The sequence below is a fragment of the Bufo bufo genome, chromosome 4, assembly GCF_905171765.1.
Source record: "Bufo bufo chromosome 4, aBufBuf1.1, whole genome shotgun sequence".
Taxonomy (NCBI): Eukaryota; Metazoa; Chordata; class Amphibia; order Anura; family Bufonidae; genus Bufo; species Bufo bufo.
In genome coordinates, this window is record NC_053392.1 from 524,011,641 (window position 1) to 524,032,202 (window position 20,562).

At 44.2% G+C, this 20,562-nt stretch overlaps 1 protein-coding gene across 1 annotated transcript in view; it reads left to right on the plus strand.

Moving 5' to 3' along the window:
* The window catches only part of LOC120999301 (protocadherin Fat 4-like), a 311,103-nt gene that overhangs the window by 85,775 nt on the left and 204,766 nt on the right, over window positions 1-20,562 (plus strand). Inside the window, exons 30-34 of the mRNA XM_040430172.1 lie at window positions 893-1,029; window positions 4,710-4,901; window positions 12,011-12,105; window positions 17,091-17,213; window positions 19,423-19,605. Of these exons, the coding sequence (XP_040286106.1) occupies window positions 893-1,029; window positions 4,710-4,901; window positions 12,011-12,105; window positions 17,091-17,213; window positions 19,423-19,605 (730 nt within the window). The remainder of the gene's footprint in view (window positions 1-892; window positions 1,030-4,709; window positions 4,902-12,010; window positions 12,106-17,090; window positions 17,214-19,422; window positions 19,606-20,562) is intronic.

Consider the following 20,562-nt stretch of genomic DNA (forward strand, 5'->3'; position numbering starts at 1 on the left):
ATATATTGTGGTATTTTCTACGGGCCCCATGCATGAAAGCTTGCAACATAAATCATGTTGACATGGCAATCATATCATATGCATTTTTTTTTATTTTTTAAAGAGGTTGGCCACTTTGTACCTAAACTTCATTAATGCCATACACTAGTGTGTAATTTAAAGCAGTCACATGTCTGAATTGGGTTGTCATCTCTGAAGGCCAGTATACAAAGAGCAGTGTGAGGTTGATTTTATTATTTTATACAATTTTAAGCTGTTTTTCAAAAACTTTTGTTGTTTTGATAACCCCATTAATTGTCATCTGGGCTTCCCAGAAACAGATAAAGGCAATATAGGGTTATTTATGAAGACTGGTGTTAAGACGCCGATCTTAATAACCCCTGTGCTGCCGGTGGATCTGCCCAAGTTAAGTAGAGGTGCCGATTTCTACATAACCTCGGTGCATCCACAGACGGTCTAATTCTACACCAACTTCCTTGCTGGCATAGACATAAACAAGCGTAGAAAATGATAAATGAAAATGGCCTAGTTCTAGTTAACTTGGACAACCCCTTTAAATCTGCTGTGCCCACCTACCATGTGCCATTTGCATTACTGAGAACACAGTAACCTTTGAGCCTCCTCAAGCACCAGGGTCTGAGTGCACTGCTACCTGTCCACCGCCTATAGTCATGCCCCTGCTAGTTGCCATTTATGACACTCTGTGTAGTCCAAATAGGTGGTTGCCATTGTTGCAGACTTATAAAAATCTGTTGCAACTAATTATTTCAATTACAGCCCATATTCAGACTACAGCCCATGTTATGGGCCATTACATAAGGTAGTTATGGGTAATGCCTTGCTTTCTTTTGATAATACTGCAGTAAGAGTAGTTTGTATGTTTCGTTCACAGGTCCACTGCCTCCTAATATGCTTGAATTACAAATCGTTGTACCAGAGTTCAAAGACGGTCCAGTGTTTGAGAAAGAATCCTACAGCACTACAATTATAAATACATTGCCGTCTGGATTCCCTGTTCTTAAAGTCACGGTATGACACTGCATGTTTCGATGTGTATATTGTGTTGGTAGGTTATTGTTCATGTCTTAGCACAGCACTGTCACAACGCTTACTACATAAAATTCTCCGGGAATTAAGAAAATGAAAATACGTAAATATTACTTTATTATAAATATATTCCCAAATACCTTTCATTACTTATGATGGCTCATTTTCTCTGGGGAGCAATCATTAGGAAAAATAAAATGGCCGCCGTCCTATTAGTACACACAAAACCTGTCCTAATCACACAACAGGATAAGTTACTTCAGAACACTGAGCTAAAGAGCTGCCTCGTCATCTCTGCTCCGCTTTTCAGGGATTATGGTCCTGAATACAGATAATAAGATCTTCAGCTGAATCTCTGTAGGAAGAGACATGAAGTACAGAGAGGAGGTGGGGATGTAGCTGTGTCCTGCTGTGTAATTAGGACAGATTTTGTGTGCACTAATAGGATGGCAGCCATTTTATTTCTCCTAATGATTGCTCCCCAGACAAAACTAGCCATTATAACTAATGAAAGATATTTGGGAATATATTTATAATAAAGTAATATTTCGTTTTTTTCATTTTCTTAATTCCCGGAGAACCCCTTTAATAACATTGGCTTAAGGCCCATTTACGAAGGTCGATGCAGAGGGCATCGATCAAAAATGAACGGTTGTTCTCAATCATTGCTTGATCATTCAGTTGCAGTAGAGCGTCATTTACATGAAACAATCATCCCCTCTGTATGGGAATGAATGATCGCTACTACGATCATTCATGCCCATACAGATTCATTGTTTGTCAGCAGCATATCCCTGTTTACACAGAGCAATATTCTGCCGACAAATTACCATTTTAGGGGCCACATGAAAGATGATCACCCTCCCCCACCCCAGCAAACGAGCATTTTATAGTTTGTCTGGTGATCTGCAGCACATTCACACAGAGCAGTTATACCCGTACAACACAATGGCTGAGGGAGTGTCATACAGCAGACACCTGGCCGCAATGATGGGGAATGGTGATCCTGATGAATCCCGTCATGTAACCCCTTAGATGCCTCAATCAACACCGATCGTGGCATCTGTGAGGTAAGGCAGAGGCATGCGGCTCCCTCTACCTTCCTATCGGAGCCTCCGCAGTGAAATCGTGCAGCTGAGATAGGATACCGTGACATCCTGGATGCTTATGAAGTTTCCCATGCCTGTCACATAATTGCCAGCCATATTCCCCCTATAATTGCCATCCTCAGTCCCCTATAATTGCAAGACCCCCTATAATTGCCTTCCGCAGCCCCCCATATAATTGACAGACAAAGCCTATATGGCCCCTGCACTCATGGATGCCTCTCAGACCAACCCAGGAAAGGCTGCACACCAGAATAGTCCAGCCTGGTAACAGGTTTTTTAATTATCTTTGATTTACAATGTACAAGTTATAAAACTACAGTAGAGGTTAAAAACAGTTTCACGGGGTGATTTTTTCCAGCGAAATAAAAAGGTCTTTATTTGATATAACAACAACACGTTTCGGTGGTGCACGCCATCTTCCTCAGGCATGAATCAAACAAAGACATAAATACTGAGATTTATAAGGCAATGGATGAGATTTCTATGAATGAGATTACCAACGGATCTGGCCCACTGTTGTCACTGGGGTCTTTTGGGTTTTCATCATGTAGCTACACATTTTACTGTACAAAACTGTACATTTTTAACAGAACCTGCCACAGAGGGTCTTAATGGAGCCTTTGATTCCGATGTGGTCTTAGGCTAACTGTGTGTATTGCAGTATGAGGTGTGTAATGACAGGCTGCCTCTCTGTTATATTAGAGAATAGGGTCATATCTCGTCCTTCTTCTCTATAGATCTGTCGCTCCCAACAACCTTATAAAAAATTGCTGCCCCCATAAAATTAATAAAACATAAAAAATACACAATCAGAAAATCTAAGTCACTGGAAATAAAAATATATAATTTAAAAAAATATTTTAGTAATTAAAAATGAATAGTGTTGCCTTTCCTTTAAGTGCTGAGGAATATTCCCTATACTATATTGAGGTGCATTGTACAATTTTGGGCAATCAGCTAAACACATCTTTAGATAACAGCCTTCCTGCATATTTATGTAGTGGCCCAGAGGGACACTACCACTCCTACATTCCTATCGCTAACCTGTTTACCGCCATTGTATTGGTTTGCACCACCAACTGTACCACCACCAGCACGGTGTAATTTTGTTATATGCAAAAACTTTTATGTTCATGTACTGTGCCTGGTTCACCAGCAGGTGGCAGTATATCTGGCAGAGAGTATCTTTAGTAAGAATGGAACTTACCATTCCATCCCCCCCCCCCCCTTTGGGCAGAATTGGGCTAGTCCTGCTTCCTACCAAGTTTGATGTTTGCAGGAAGCTGGAGTGGAGTTGAGTTTGAAGGAGACCAGACAACATGGCGCAGTGAGGGGCGTTCTCCCCTCCTGCAGCAGGAGTCTTCCCAGGGAAGCAGCTTGTAAAGCACCCCGACTCCTTGCAGTTCATAGACTGAATATTACAAGGGGGTCTACGGCCAAAAGCACCCTTAGGCACTTCACCTGCTGTGGAACTACAACTCCTAGCATGCAAACATGCTTGGCTGTTCTCACAACTCCTATGGAAGTGAATGGAGCATTCTGGGGGTTGTAGTTTCAAAACATCTGGAGTGCCAGAGGTTGCTGATCCCTGCTCTAGAAAGTCCAGTAACCAGACTGAAAACATAGAATAGCACAGCAGAGAGAGAGAGGGCAAAGTATTCGAGTTCAGCTGCCAGTTTACGCTTATCCTGCTGGAGCCAAGAGAAAGATCAAACATTGTTTGAATGACACATGTTTATTGCAAGTTTATTCAAGTAAAACCGCTAAACTTCACCTAGTCTGGATTTTACTTATTCCACCAACTACAACTCCTTTGTTGCTATGGAGCCTAACCTCGGGAAGTGACTGTATCCAGGTAGGAGCACCATGACACAAACTATTTGGGCCACAACATACCTCTCTGCATTTCTAAACACTGGGACCCGATCCCCCTGGGGGGGCCGCCCGCCGCATTTACTAATCAAACTGTGCCAGAATTGCTGGGATTGTTTTTTTTTTATGTTGTCTATGTTTAGGTAATAACCTTCTCATATAGCTAAATATATAAATTTTTCTTAAAGGGGTATTCCTATCTCAGACAATGGGGGCAAATCGCTAGGCTATGTCCCAATTGTCTGATAAGTGCGGGTCCCACCATTGGGACCCACACCTACAACGAGAACGAAGCTGGGAGCGATGTCGCTGGAGGACCCCGGATTTCCCGGGGTCCGTCCACCACCAAGCGCTTCTCCCATAGAAGTGAATGGGAGCGCACCGCGAATGTGCGGCCCATGCTCCCATTCATTTCTATGGGGCAGACGGCAATAGCCAAGCCATCGCTTGGCTATTTTCGGCGGCCCCATGGAAATGAATAGAGGGCGGCTGCGCATGCGCAGTGCGCCCTCCGTTCATTTCCCCACTCCGCTCTCATTGTAGGTGCGGGTCCCGAATGGGGGCATATCCTAGTGATATGCCCCAATTGTCTGAGATGGGAAAACCCCTTTAAATGATTTATGCAAAAAGACAGGAGGCATTCTGGTGACAGAAGGTTTATAACCATTTTATTTGTTGAAGGCCAGAAATCAAGGTCCTATGCCAAAGCCAGCACTTACCTACAGATTGGTGAATCAATCCGGGAACGAGTTTGCTATTGATAAACACACAGGACTGATTGTAGTTGCCAACGTGACAGAAAAAAATGGACTTTTTCGCTTAAAAGCGCAAGTTACAGACAAAAATGGACTATCCGCCCAAACTGTGGTTCAGGTGTGTAACACAGGTCTTTGTTTTTATTGATTACTATGTAATACAAGTGACACACAAATTGTAAATCAAATATATAAACCAAGTATAAAGAGACTGTCAGCATGCTCAATATGCTGCCTGCTAGGGCTAATCATAATGATTAAAACCATGTATTTCTTTTCTCTGTTGCATTCAGGTTTGTTGAGTTAGGGCACATGAACGTATATTTTGTCCGTGTCCATTTTTTTGCTGCCCGTATGAGGAACCATTAACTTCAATGGGGCCGCAAACAAAACGGAAATGACTGTGTGCATTCCATGTCCTTATGTTCGCATGTCTGTTCCACAAAAAATAAAACATGTTCTATTATTATCCACATTACAGACAAGGATAGCACTGTTCTATTATGGGTCGGCCGTTTCACAAAATGCGGAACGCACTCAGCCGGTATCGGTGTTTTGCGGATCCGCAATTTGCGGAGCACAAAACAACAACGGTCGAGCCCTTATGAGGACTTTTATCATTATTCAAATTAGACACTTGGAGCACCAAGGGGCTAGCTGTAGCACACCCTACACACCCTTCCCTTTGTTTGACATTGCTAAACATCACATTTACTGCTGTCTTCTGGCACCTATGGTGTTGTCCACAAATCTGTCATCTGCTCTCCCCATCTGCTGCTGTTTGCCAATCAGCACAGATTCCCAGTGCGCAGGGCCAACAATGGCATTCCACGGCATTCACTGTGTAGTATAAATAACATAACTATATTATGTGGGTCACTACAGTCATGATAATGACAAATTTCTATACATTTTTTGTTATTTTTTCTCTCTTCCTGCAGGCTGTCAGCTTACCAACTGCCCCCCCCCCCTCGAGACTGAAGGGAAAGGGGCCACTACTTTAGCTGCTGATATCTCTAGATATTCCAAGCTTTCAAACAATATCAGAATCACAGCATTATCTTCAGTACATGGGAAGATATCACTGTTAGAAATCAGGATGCAGTGAATGTTGCTGAAAGTGAAAGTAAAAGCAGGATTTGTGATTATTCCCCAATTCGATTTCCGACAGTGATATCTCCTGCTGATATTGTAATAATGCTGTCATTTTGGTATTGTATGAAAGCCTGGAATGCCAGCTTTCAAACAGTTTAGTGCTTTTCTCACAGCCTGAGCTGGACTTCTGAAAAACAGTTAGATGGTTAAAGAGGATGACTTCTTTCCTGACATTTCTGTTTTAGTAACAACTTGCATTCCCAATGTATTAACAATTCTGGGTCATCTACCCTTATGACTTTGTGTTCTGCCATTCTTGTATTATTCCTGCTAGAAGTTCACAAATAATTTACCAGCAGTCTGCTGTAATGGTACTGCTGGGTGTTACCAGTAGTAGGTGTGTCCGACTATACAGGGACCCACCCATGACTGGTAACACACATCTGTAAATTTACGGCAACCTGCTGACAATTCTCCCATAGACTTTGTTACAAACCAAACCTCGCAACCCCACCTGACGTCACTACGTTGGGATCACTCGGTACGGTCTCTACACTTTTACCAAGTCGTGACGTTCCGCACCCCCTGGGAGTATGTAAGGTCAGCTCGGCACAGTTTTACACAGGCACCTCCTGTCCACACGGGCATAGGGAGGCTGCGGGGGGGAGAGAGGGTGACGTCCAGTGTGGCACAACACTCGCTCACAACCCTGACAAACAGAGAGAGCCCTTTTAGTGCCCAAGTGAAACAGAGCCCTTCCCGCCTGGTAGACTGACACCAGTTCCTCGTTAGATATAAGCCCAGTGTGGTGGGTGTGGCCTGCTACTAAGCGGAGCAGACTGCCATCTCTGCAGCTCCTGGCAAGAGTGAAAATCTCACAACATCCGTCTGTTAAAGACGAATAACGGACCTCATCTTGTCCCAGTCCATCACAGGATTTCACCCACTTCAGTCTCGGCTGACTTTGGAGTCTCCGGATCCGAAGGAGCCTGTTTTATCGCGGTGGCCTAGCTGGAGGACTAAATTCCCTGAACTAAAGTAGCGGGACGCGTGCCGCATCGGAATGAACGTGAGCCTCCTTCAACAGCCAGGATCTCCCCTTAGACTGCGGGGACGGCGATAGGAGACCCTCAGCCAGCCTGCCCAGCAAAGTCGGCTCGCCCATAATAAAACTGCTGTTCAGTGCAGACTCACCGCCACTTAAGGGGGGCGCCACACTGCTCTGTCTGGAGCGGACTTGAGACAGCACAGAAGTGTATGTGAGCCTCCATCACCGGACATCTTGGACAGTCCAGGGCTCTAGGCCTTCCTCTCTGGGACCTTGAGGGCTGCACTGAGGCCAGTCAACATTATATCACTCCCCCTCCCCAGGTGCCCTATAACCCGCCAGTCACATATCTGGCTCAAAAAAGAACCAGTCTTCAGACCCCAGCGCCAGCAGGCACCCTCCTCTACTAAATCAATGAGGAGAAAAGCTCCACTTTTTTCTGGACTGTACCTGGTGTTCTGAGATCACACCCCAGTCTACGTACACCGCATCATATTTTGAGGACCTGGCCCTAATTTTTAGGAGGTTGTAACCCCCATAACCAATTACTTTTTCCATTACATTCTAAAGCTCACGGCTCACTAAAGACCCAACTACTTCTTAGCTATACTCAGCCGCTATGGTAAAAATTAAGAATTCAAGGACCTTGGTACTATACAAAAATCCAACTCTGCACATAGGGAAATGGATAAATACATGACAAAAAAGAAGTCCTCAATCCCTGATGTATCAAAACTGACAACGCCATCCAAGGACTCTCCTCCTATGGCACAGATAGATACAGCGGAGGAATCGGACAGTGATGCTGATACCTCTCTACATCCAGAGTCTCTCCCAATCTCCCGTTCCTTTTTACAAAAATCTCTAGACAAAGCCCTGACCAAGGCTCTTACCCTCCTTCCAAAAGACTTGCAAGACATTAAACAAGATGTGAAACAAATAGGCTCCTACTGGAGCATTTGGAAAATACACAAGCAGCCATATGCGGATATAGTGAAGCAGTCACTGAGAGCATGTCCTCATGTCAAAAATACCTCAACGCTGCCTTTGAAGCACTTGAAGATCAGGAAAATAGGGGCCAAAGGAACAACCTGAGAATAAAAGGCCTTCCTGAATCAGTGCTACCTACGTCCTTACACTCCACTCTACAGCTAATTTTCACTTCGTTCTTGGTGAATCCCACTCAGATGACATTACCATTAAACGTGTCCACAGAGCATTGAGGAGGAAACCTTAAGACACTGAACCACCACGCAATGTAATATGTCGCCTCCTCAACTACAAAGTAAAGGAAGAAATACTCCGTTCCATCAGATCATACACCTACATAGAGTATAAAGATGCTCAACTACACATTTACCAGGATCTCTCTCCGCAAACGCTTCAGAAAAGGAGAACCCTTAAGCCATTAACAGAGGCCCTCCTATCCAAGAACATTTAATATAGCTGGAAGCTCCCTTTTGGACTCGTGTTCTCAATGGGAGGCAAACGGTTTCTGATCCGCTCTGTTACAGACCATCCAGATGTATACAAAATGGATTTGCGTGATCTGCAGATACCTGACTGGGCAGTGGTGAAGAACCTTAGTGAACCTACCTTACATCACACCATCGTCCCCATGGGAAGAAGCGTCCCGGAGTCGCCACGCGAAAGCAAAGAAAAATGCGGGTCGACTGACATCTAGAAGTATTACTACAGACAACACCTGAACCAGCCCAGTGGTAATAGACTGACATTTGTCAGAGCAGTCCACCTGAACAGAATTGTTGACTGAATCAGAAGTCCTCCTCATAAGCTTTGGGTTGGCAAAGAAGAGGAAATAGCAGGTTACCCGCTTAGATACCTAGTACTCTCTGATCAAAATAGCCTTATATCCACCAAAACATATAATCCTCTTATAAACGAAACCAGATGCACCTGGAACACGCTCAATTTGCTCACAATGGCACCATACCGACTGAGATTAAAAACAATAAGACCACTATTGACTTCTTAATCTCAGTCGGCACAATCCCTCCCCTTAGCACGCTTTCCGATCTACTAAACTGTCTTTCCCTATCCCAACTACTATACAGCAAGTTTACCCTTTCCTTTAAACAACTACTATCATCAAAAGACTTAAGTAGGTCAGTCATACCTTTCGAATCCATACTCGCCCAGCTCAAAACTCCTAACAAAGTAGTCTCGCCCCTTTGCAAGCTACTTCTGTCCCCTCTCACAGATACAGAACACTTTTTCATTAAAGCTTGCGAAGCGGATGTTAAGAAAAAGCTCTCAAAAGAAGAACTATTAACTATCTTCCTCGCTCCAAAGCAGGCCTCTAGGTGTGTGAGAATGCAGGAGAGTGGCAACATGCACAGTCCGGCCGATTCTTGGCTTTTTTCCATAGTTGCAGCCTGATCTCTTCCCCCAGGTCCGGCCACCACTAAGGGCTCTCCCCATAGTGGTACTGCTCTCATTCATTCGTATGGAGCCAACGGAAATAGCCGAGCACTGGCTTGGCTATTTCCATCAGCCTCATACGAATGAATGGAGGGTAGCTGCGCGTTCAAAGTGTAGGTGGGATGTGCACCTGTCGGGCAATGGGGGCATATCCTAGTGATATGCCCCCATTGTCTGAGATGGGAAAACCCCTTTAAATCTAAAGGTTATATTTGGTCTCCTGTGCTCTTCTTTAACTGGGAAACAATAAAACATTTGTTGTATGTCGGCAACTACAGCAATGGATTCTTTACGGAATCTGATGAGGACACCGAGAAGTGTGTTATTGAGGTCTGATCCTGTCAAAAGAACATCATTGAGAGAGACTCCCTCATATTGTCAACTGGAGTCAAATACTATTCGGATTCGTTCTGGCTTCATAGGGTGGTAAATGCCGAAGATTGGCAGACACCAGCATTCTTCTTTTTCTTTTAGGGGTGGAGCTACTTCTGCATGATTGTTCTCAAATATCTTGTTCATGAATAATAAAAAATGTTTCATCATCTCTGGTCTTTTCTGAAAGTTGCGTTTGAGTGAACAGAAGCGTTTTAAGGCATGACCCCTGTTGTTGGGAAGATGGCGTCTCTGTGTTTTGAAAGGCAGTGGTGCAACTGAGGTGTTTGTTTTATCCTGACCTTGAAGAATCCTTGTTCCATTATGTTTAAGAAGGCCTCATCTTCCATAGAGGGGGCTATCTTGTGGTCTTCCTTTGTCCTCTGGAACACCGTGCACCCCAAGTGATCTTGGTTTCCACCACAAGAATGGTTCTCGATTTCTGTGAAGTCAAGATATAGCACATTTGCCAGCTTCTCTCTTACAAAGAATCTGTTAGGAAAAAGCTGAAAGAGGGATGGACGTCCATTCTCCAAGGTATTTGTGTAAAGAGAATTCACCGTGGTTGGATTGTGAACATTTCCTAGGCAGACATCACCTATGCAGTTCATGTTAACTAATTCTGACCACGGTACAGGAATGCCCAGATAAGCCATAGTCTTTGAACTCACAGGACTGTGAGTGCAGATCCAACAGTTTTTACAATTGTCCGCATTTGTCATGTTTTTCAACATAACCTGATAATACCTAATAAGGGCTTTGTCCCAATCACTTTTCAGGTTCCCATACAGAGCTTGAATGCTCAGAGCCAGTTAGCAGTGCAAGAATCCTCATCCTCAGGGTTAGGCACTTTCTTACAGTCTGAGGCGTGGATCCAGTTGGGTTTTCCTTCCACCTTTACAGAAGTTGCGGTTTTCAGCAAAACTTGGGACCATCAAATCTGGACTCAAGGGTTTTTCTCATGTGCCTATTTATCATCACCCAGTTACCTGGTTGTCGACTGTGAATTCTTCTACTGAGTCAAGATCTGGAAGTGAAGCAAACACCTGTTTATGCGTGTGTTTCAACCTTTTTGTGAGGGCCGCTATCAGTTTTTTTTGTGTGAATATTGTTATAAAGGATATCCCAAGAATCTGATTAACTAGCAATTCACTAATAGGAGGTTGTTACTTAAAATCATTGCGTAAGTTGTGACAGCATACTGCAAGTGAACAAGGGTGGTAGAAAAATGAAAAATTCCTATAGTTGGAACCACCCCTGTGCCTCACATAGACCAAAAAATCTCCCCATTCATTTCTCCAGTAGCTCTGTTGGATTGCCTTCAGGCTGACAGATCAGGGGTATGTTCTTTCTGGAGCAGCACTCTTCCTATCATAGATAAGGGTATGTGTCCTTTCTGCGGCAGTGCTCTCGCTGTTACTGTCTCAGCTTCTGACAGTAGATATGATCGGTGGTAGTTGAAGGATGGAACATGTGTGACCTGTTCTTTCAGCTCAGTAGGAAGACATAAATGTCACTATACAGACTGAACACCAGGGGATGCGATTACAATGAAGTAGATCATTTTTGTAACAATTTGAAAAGGAATATTTTTTCTTGCAGAATTATATTAAAATAGCATTCAATGTTGTGACAAACCATTAAAGGGAACCTGTCACCAGTTTTATGGTGTCCAAACTAAGGGCAATATAAATAAGTGACTGATTCTCTTAGCAAAATGCTGGGTCACTTTCTTTAATTGACCCAGTCAATCTGCCAACATCTTGTATTGAAAAGCTCCATCTGATAATGATGAGTCATGAATATTCATGAGCTCCTGACTCTCCCCGCCTACCGGCTGCAGATTGACAGTTTTTTTTCCATATGAATCAGCAGCCGGTGGGCAGGGGAGTGGCTATAGCTGTTAATTAAATAAACGCTGGACTCAATGACGTCACGCTGGACTCCAATTAACTCATTAGCATGCGGCATGTGGCAAGTTTGTATATATATTATGAAGTAACCATCTGTCAAACCAGTAAGTGAATACATCTAAAGTAATTTTTAGTAGTTAATGATTGTATATAATTAGTTAGATAATAATCAAATATCCACATGACAGGTTCCCTTTAAGACTCTTTTACATGGGCTGAGCACTTGTCTTAGAGGAATACAAGCCAGCATTTAGCTGGTCAGTGGTCTCTAGAATACACTGCTTTGTAAGTGAATCCAAATGTATAAAACAGACCTGATTGTACAAAATGTTTTATTTCATGTTGGTTGTCTTCCAGATATTAGTTGAATCTCCATCTTCACATGATGTTGCAGAGATTGAAATAAATGTGACTGTAGAAGAGGTTAAGCACTTTGTTCCAGAAATCATCAGGTATAGCTATGTGATGAGCCTTCAGATAATACTATACATGCACAGCCAGTGTTTACACAATCCCTCATGTAAAACGAGATCAGTACTGCCACATGGCCTGAATGCTGGCTTTCTGACTATTGATCTAGTCTGAATATTCAGGTAGAAACCAATCTACAGTAATTCAGGAACTAAAAGGAAAAATAGAGTGCAGTGGCTCCACCTCTCGTACCAGCTGGATTTGGTGCACAGCCCTTGCGACCTACCCCTGGTCGCAGAAAGAACAAAATGGAAATGTATCAAGTGGTAGGGGGCACTCAACTACCTGATACCAGATGGACAGGAGTCTTATAAACAGTATTATAACAGGTATTTATTGAGGATAATAGTGGAGGGATCCACTTCAATGGATGGCTAAAAACAACATATAGACAATGTAGTATTAAAAAACACAAAAAACATTAACATCACACTGGATTGTGCTAAAGAAACAGAAATAATAATAAAAGCATAAAAATATCACTGGATGCTCCTGATAATGTGATGTGTGTATAGGAGCCCAATCGTTGGAGCTCAAGGGCTCTTGTATGGGACAGATAGGTCCATATGGGTCCACAATGCCGTGAACAATAAGAACTCCAAATGTTTTGGGTGTCCAAGTAAAACAACAATCTCTTGTGTGAGATACTGATGGCGGAAAGGGTTAATGCAGCCTGCTTCCTAAATATCGCTGCTCCGCTTGAGAGGCATATACTATGGTAGGTATACGGTACTGAAAGAGGACTTGAGCATAAGTACATACATATTAGATGCTTTGTGCCATGAGTACTTTACCCCTCCAGAAGGCGTTTAATCCGATTGTAGTTCACTTGGATAACCCGGTCTGCATGCGGTCGGACGCCAAGTGTATCCATGACCTTCTATCTTGTTCCACGTGATCCCTGGTCATGTGATCGGAGGATGTCCACGTGATCGGAGGGGAGAGTTCAGGAGGCTGGATTAGCTAAGATGGTTTCGCTAGTTAGGCGCGCTCCCGTTGAACTAGACCTAAAGTAGAGCTGGTAATTGTAGTACTTGTAGCCACAAATGTATTATGTGGGATCCCTTGAATGCTGCTTAAATCAAACGCATTTCGAGGTCTGAACTTGCCCCTTCCTCAGTGGTCAACAGCATAATGAAATATCTGTCCTTTTATAGAGAATTTCCCCTAGATGGAGGAGGTGCCTCTTTTACAGAGATACTTGAAAAAACAGGACTGGAGCTTGCTTATTACGATGTGCCCTATAGCTTGCACCTGATGCATACCAAAGTGTGATTACAATACAAGTGACTCCAAGAAAATGCTCAGAAAATGACTGCTTAGCGCCAATCGCTGGCTGAGGCAGGTCACAGCTACAACCAGTAATTGACTGATCATTTCCTGTGTGTCGTGAGAGACCAGGAACCAGCAGTGATCTTGAAAGCTTTAGAAAGGGACCTGCAGAGATTGGTATCATCTTTGTCTTTTTTTAAAGAAAAAAACTACTGGATGGACAACCCTCTTTAATTGCAGTACAGTTTTCAAATTACAGCACTTTGGTTGCATCTCCAGTAGAAATGAGGATCATAATTTTTAGAATCTAGTCTCTAGTATATAAGGAGCACACCAGTTGAGGTTGGACTTCCTTTAATTGATCTTAGGACAGGGTGATTGTAACAAGGTGCAATATACAGTTGAATAGAGGGTGCTCTTGCTTAGATTTACATAATGTTTTAGAACTAAAAGGTGCCACAAAATGGAGCAGTTTGGCAGATCTAGGGTTTCTATACTTTTTCCAACATGGTCCACAAGGGGGCAAAGTTGCTAGAAAGTGTTCAGAGCTTCATGGGACGGGGCAGGGCCTAGATGCGCCATTTTGTACGAAAATGTTGTCTCCATTCTGTAAGCCAACCAATAGTTGTTATAGTAGCAGAGAAAAATGTCTATCCTTTCACCACATTTATCATCCAACCTGAGTCCCTGTGATAAATCTGGCGCAGGTCTAGACAGCTGGTCTAAGCTTACACCACCTATAGGATTAGTAAATCTAGGCCAATGTTCTTTGTAATTAACAGGTGCCCAGCATCTTGTAATTCTCTTAGGGGAAGTTATTCTAGCTTAGAAACTTGAATTTACACAAAAAGGTATTCAAGTAGAGAAGCTTTTAGATGGAGGTATCCACAGCATCAGAAGATTAAAGGAGTCGTCCGGGCTTTTATTATTGATGACCTAGCCTCAGGATAGGTCATCAATATCAGATCGGCGGAGGTCCGACACCCGACACCCTGCCGATCATCTATATGAGGAGATGGAGCGCGCAGTGTGCACATGCCGTCTCCCGTATCTCTTCCTGCTGCTTCTATGTCTATGGCAAAGCAGCGGTGAGCAGGAAGAAAGAAGGGAGACAGCATGTGCACACTGCGCGCGTCGTCTCCGCATACAGCTGTTCGGCCGGGGTGCAGGGTGTCGGACCCCCTGGCGATCTGATATTTATGACCTATCCTGAGGGTAGGTCATCAATATTAAAACTAGGACAACCACTTTAATCTGTGTATAAATCTGTTAAAAGGGCCACACAAATATTATATGCAAATATAAGCTGGTGGTGTTCTCTGGGACTCTACTATTAGGGGCCTATCCGTAGGATAACTGACCAATATCAGATTGGCGGGGGTCTCACTTGATCAGCTGTGTAGTGGCTGAAGCTGTGTAGTGGCTGAAGCTGGTTACTGCTGCTCTGCTCCCATTCACCTAGAGTCAGAGTTCTAGTGGTAAAACATGGATTTTTATTACTTGTGTTGTGAATTTTGTTTACTTTACTAACACAATATTCTAGGACATTTCCCCTAAGTGCTACCACACAGTACTAATGCCCACATTATGGCCCCTCACAGTAATTAAGCCCACTTTGTGGCCCCTTCACAAAAGTTATATCCTCCTTGTGGCCCCTCACAGCAGTTATACCCACCTTTGTTCCTGTCACAGTAGTTATGCCCACTTTTGTGTCCCCTCACAGCAGTTATACAAGATATGTTCACCCCTCAAAGTAGTTATGCCCAGATATGTGCCCCCTCACAGTAGTAGTGCCCAAATATGTGCCCCCTCACAGTAGATATGCCCAGATATGTGCCCCCTCACAGTAGATATGCCCAGATGTGTGCCCCTCACAGTATTTATTGCCAGATATGTGCCCCCTCACAGTAGATATGCCCAAATATGTGCCCCTCACAGTAGTTATGCCCAGATATGTGCCCCCTCACAGTGGTTATGGCCAGATATGTGCCCCCTCACAGTAGTTATGTCAGATTATGTACCCCCTCACAGTATTTATGCCTTCATATACTGTATGCCCCCTCATAGTAGTTATGCCCACATATGTGCCCCCTCACAGTACTTATGCCCACATATGTGCCCTCTCACAGTAGTTATGGTAGATTAGGTGCCCCCTCACAGTAGTTATTCCAGATTAGGTGCCCCCTCAGTAAAGATGCCCGCTTTTGTGCCCCCTCACTTTAGTTTTGGCTCCTCTTTAGCCTCCAGTCTGTAGCTTTATGAAAAAACCCAAAAAAACACATACTTACCTTCTTCCCTGATGACGCGCTCCCACACTCATATCGCGCTACTGGTTGTGCTGGAGGCCGATTAATGAGCTCTCAGCGTTCCTCCCACAGCCAGCAACGCCATGTGTGGCCTGCAGGTGGAGCAGTGGGAACTTAGAAGAAAAGTGAAGCAGGGAGCAGAGAGGACTCCCTGCTTTACTCTGGAGACAATAGACCGGCAATGACAAGAACTGCTGGATGAGTGTGCGCCCCCCTTGCCTCTGTGCTGGGACGCATATTATACATATTTGAAGAGTGCTCTGACGGGGCCCGGCATTGTCACTGTACCTCTTGCCGGACCCCGTGAGAGCACTCTTATTACATGTGAGTGCAGCAGGCCCCCTCCCCCCGCTGGGCTCGGTTGTTACACCCCTGTATCTAGGGAATCAATTAAAGGGGTTGTTCAGGTTATGAGTTCAACCCAGACGTATCTTTTTCTTCAGCCCGGCTGAGCTGATACTTTCCCTTGCCCTGCGCTTTTTTCTGCAGATTTGGTGACGTACCGGGTCTCTGCTAGGCAGAGGTTTCTGCCTAGCAGTGTTCCCGGTGACGTCACTGGCACTAATGGGCAGGTTTTAGTGCTTCCCTAGCCTGTAAAACGGTTATGGCAGCGCTATAGCCCGTCCATTAGTGCCGGTGATGTCACTGGCAACACTGTTAGGGGGAAGCCTCTGCCTAGCAGTGTAAAAATGTAGCCAAAAAAGCCCTTGCCCTGCGCAATACAGTGCAGGGCAAGGGAGAGCATCAGCTCAGATGGACTGCCTGGGTGAAGAAGAGGATTTGTCCTGGTTCACAGCTATGGGGAGATTTTAAAATGTTTTTTTTTAATCCTTACCATCTTTTGCTGCCCCATTGAAATGAATGGGTCCGCAACCGATCTGTAAAAAATGAGGATTGGATGCGGAACAAAAATAAATCTATATGCGGAGGGATCTGGATTTTCCACATGGACCGAAAGGGCTAAATTGTAAGCTCATTGTAGCAGGACCATCGCTCCTATTGTTTGAGTTGTTGGTTAGTTTTGTTACTCTGTGATGTCTGGTTTGATCTGCTTATGTGCCCTCTGATTTGTAAAGTTCTGCAGAATATGCGCCATTAAAATAAGAGAGCAGATCTGCGTCGGGGGGTACCAGCAATTTTCTGCTAGAGTCACAGCGCCCCTCCTGTCTACAAGTGACGACTCTGCCTTTTCGGAGGAAGTAGGGACCTTGGAGTGGAGGTATCAGAGTGGTAGAACGCTCACCCTCTCAGGGGAATGTTTTCTGGGTGGATTCAGTTTTCCAGCACCTTACAGGACAATTGGATCTGCACAATTTAGAACATACAGTACCTATATTAATAGTGAATGCCTGTGATATAATGTTAGTTCTGAATGTTACCAATTACAGGGTCTTGGAGGATCTACTGCAGAACAAAGTTACAAACATCAGCGTGGATTCAGATCCCAAAGATGAGCAAGATACCGAAATTAAGTTTGAAGCTGCCGGTGAGAGTTACCAAGACACTATCAGGTATTATTCAGTGGCAATGAAAAAGACTGATCTCAAATTAAGGTCTGTGATAGGCTACTTTCACACTAACGTTTCTATTTTCCGGTATTGAGGTCTCAATCCGTCATAGGGTCTCATTACCGGAAAAAAAACGCTTTCGTTGTCTCCCCATTCATTGTCAATGGGGACAAAACGTAACTGAACAGAACAGAGTGCTCCAAAATGCATTACATTCCGTTTGGTTGCGTTCTCATACCAGAGAGCAAACCGCAGCATGCTGTGGTTTTTTTTCCGTCATGGGATGCGGAGCAAGACAGATCGGTCATGACCCACAATGCAAGTCAATGGGGACGGATCCATTTAACTCTGACACTATCTGACACAATAGAAAACAGATCCGTCTCCCATTGACTTTCAATGGAGTTCATGACGGATGCAGATGGCTGTATTATCAGTAACGGAAGCGTTTTTGCTGATCCCTGCCGGATCCAGCAAAAACGCTGGTGTGAAGGTAGCCTTAGTAAGTAATTGTATTCCCCATAATATAACAATTCTGTAGCCATTTAGAGGGGGTGTCCCTGCACAGTCTGAAACTGTCCAATTAGAGCTGACAGTGCTAGACTATGTAGGTGAGCACTCATCGGACAGGATGAATGGTAACAAAAGAGTAACGGTATGATGAAGAGCTATTATAATAAAGGCTCAATGCAGCAGATGATTATTGGGAAGGAAGCGTTCCTTCCCGGCAATTGCCTGCTCGTCAGAGGAGATGACTGGTGCATTTACATGCAGCGATCTCCTCCACAGTATGGGGAGGAGCAATCACTAATGCCAACGCTCATCCCCATACAGAATCAGCGGCTGTTTTGACATTACGATCAAACAATAATTTTAGGTGACTGTGCCAGCGATCTATTACCCGATAATTCAGTGTTTCGCTGGTCCATGGGGTAATTGGCGGCACCTTCAAATGGTACGAATGTCGGGCAGTGTTAAGGGGCCTAAAGTTGCTCTACAATTGCTCTATTATGGGGAATACTATTAGGGGGTAATTAATAAAATCAGATGTCAGGAGGTAAGCCCAGGTCCAAATCTAAGGCTTCAGAATGCATGCTTACACAGGACCCAGCTCTGCATAACCAGCAAGCAGAAATCGGAATAATTAGGCACTGAGATTACAAAGCTGTGGGTTAAAGAGGTTGTCCGAGCTTTTACTATTGATGACCTATCCTCAGGATAGGTCTTCAGTATCAGATCGGTGGGGTTCCAACACCCGGCACCCCCACCGATCAGCTGTATGAGGAGACGGCGCAAGCAGTGTACAGGTGCCATCTCGCTTCTCTCTTCCTGTCCGCTGCTGCTGTCTATGGTCTTTGCCATACACAGCAGCGGTGAACAGGAAGAGAGAGGCGGCACGTGCACAACTGCGCTCGCCGTCTCCTCAGGATAGGTTATCAATAGTAAAAGCCCGGACAACCCCTTTAATATAATGTAGCAGCTTGGCCACAAAGCAAATGCAATCCATTAAAGGGGTTGTGCAGCCTATATATAATGATGACCTATCCTCTTCAAACAGCTGATTGGCGGGGGTGCCTGGATTTGGACCCCTCACAATCATATATTTATGACCTTTTCTGAGGATAGGTCATGAATAGGTAACGGCTGCACACCCCTTTAGACACAGGAAAGAGAGCCACCATAGCCATGTTCAAACATAAACATGTGAAAGAGAACTACGATTATCAACTTTGAATTGTGACTGCACAGACTTTGCACCATAGTTTATGCAGAGTTTCCACACTGAAATCTGACAGAATGTGACATGTTGCAGATTTTGAAATACGCATCATGTCAATTTATGCTATGGATTTCCACCGTGGATTTCTCCTTTTGCATTTTAGTGCTGAAAATCTGCATTATTTCATACCAAAATCTGCAGCAAAATGCACAGCAGACCCTCCACATGTGGCCCTTACGCTGCAGTATCCTGCTGTACCTGGGCTGTATCTGTGAATAATAATTTACGACTCAACCGGCGCTTTCCTTTGATTGAGTTATGGCCGCACGCAGCCCAGTTATGGCCACTGACGGCAGCCAATGGCTGCGTGATTTTGGCCACTGAAAGTGGGCATGGCTTGGCAGCATCCGGCCAGCCACACCATCTGCTCTCACCGAAACAGCTCTCGTTTCACTGACATGCCTGATCTATGTTAATTTTCTCCTTTTCTAGAAAGCTGACCGACAACAAATCCACACTTCAAATCCAGCTGGGTTCAATATTTGGAAAACCTGTGGTTATTGCTATACCGCAGCCCCATACCTTTGGCCTAAGTACAGGAAGTGTAGCTGGCATTGCGGCCATAAGTGCCATCCTGTTTATTTTCATTGCTTCTTCAGCATTTTATGTGATAAGGTAAATACTTACTGAATATGTCCCTTTTTCATTAGAATTCACAATATATTTCATGCTACCTTTAATCAATTCATTAAAGTCAATTTACGTAACCTAAAGCAGGCATCCTCAAACTGCGGCCCTCCAGCTGTTGCAAAACTACAACTCCCAGCATGCCCGAACAGCCTACAGGTATCAGCCTACAGCAGGGCATTGTGGGAGTTATAGTTTTACAAGAGCTGGAGGGCCGCAGTTTGAGGATGCCTGCTCTAAAGGATCATGCACCCTCTTATGTTATAGCTCTGTTTTGTACAAAGCTTTAAAGGGGTTTTCCGAGACTTTTCTACTGATGGCGACCTGTCATCTGCATCTGATTAGTAAGGCTGCGTTCACACGGGCGAGAATTCCGCGCGGTTGCAATGCGGGAGGTGAACGCATTGCACCCGCACTGAATCCTGACCCATTCATTTCTATGGGGCTGTTCAGATGAGCGGTGATTTTCACGCATCACTTGTGCGTTGCGTGAAAATCGCAGCATGCTCTATATTCTGCGTTTTTCACGCAACGCAGGCCCCATAGAAGTGAATGGGGGTGCGTTAAAATCGCAAGCATCCGCAAGCAAGTGCGGATGCGGTGCGATTTTCACGCATGGTTGCTAGGTGACAGTCTATTCACTATATTATTTTCCCTTATAACATGGTTATAAGGGAAAATAATAGCATTCTGAAAACAGAATGCTTAGTACAAGGTCAATTGAGGGTTAAAAATAATTAAAAAAATTAACTCACCTTCTCCTCTTGTTTGCGTAGTTCTCCAGGTCTTTAGTTCTTTAAAAGATAAACTATGGGCTAAAGGACCTTTGGTGACGTCAGATCACATGCTACAATCACATGGTCCATCACCGCGGTGATGGACCATGTGATTGGAGCATGTGATCTGACGTCACCAAAGGTCCTTTAGCCCATAGTTTATCTTTTA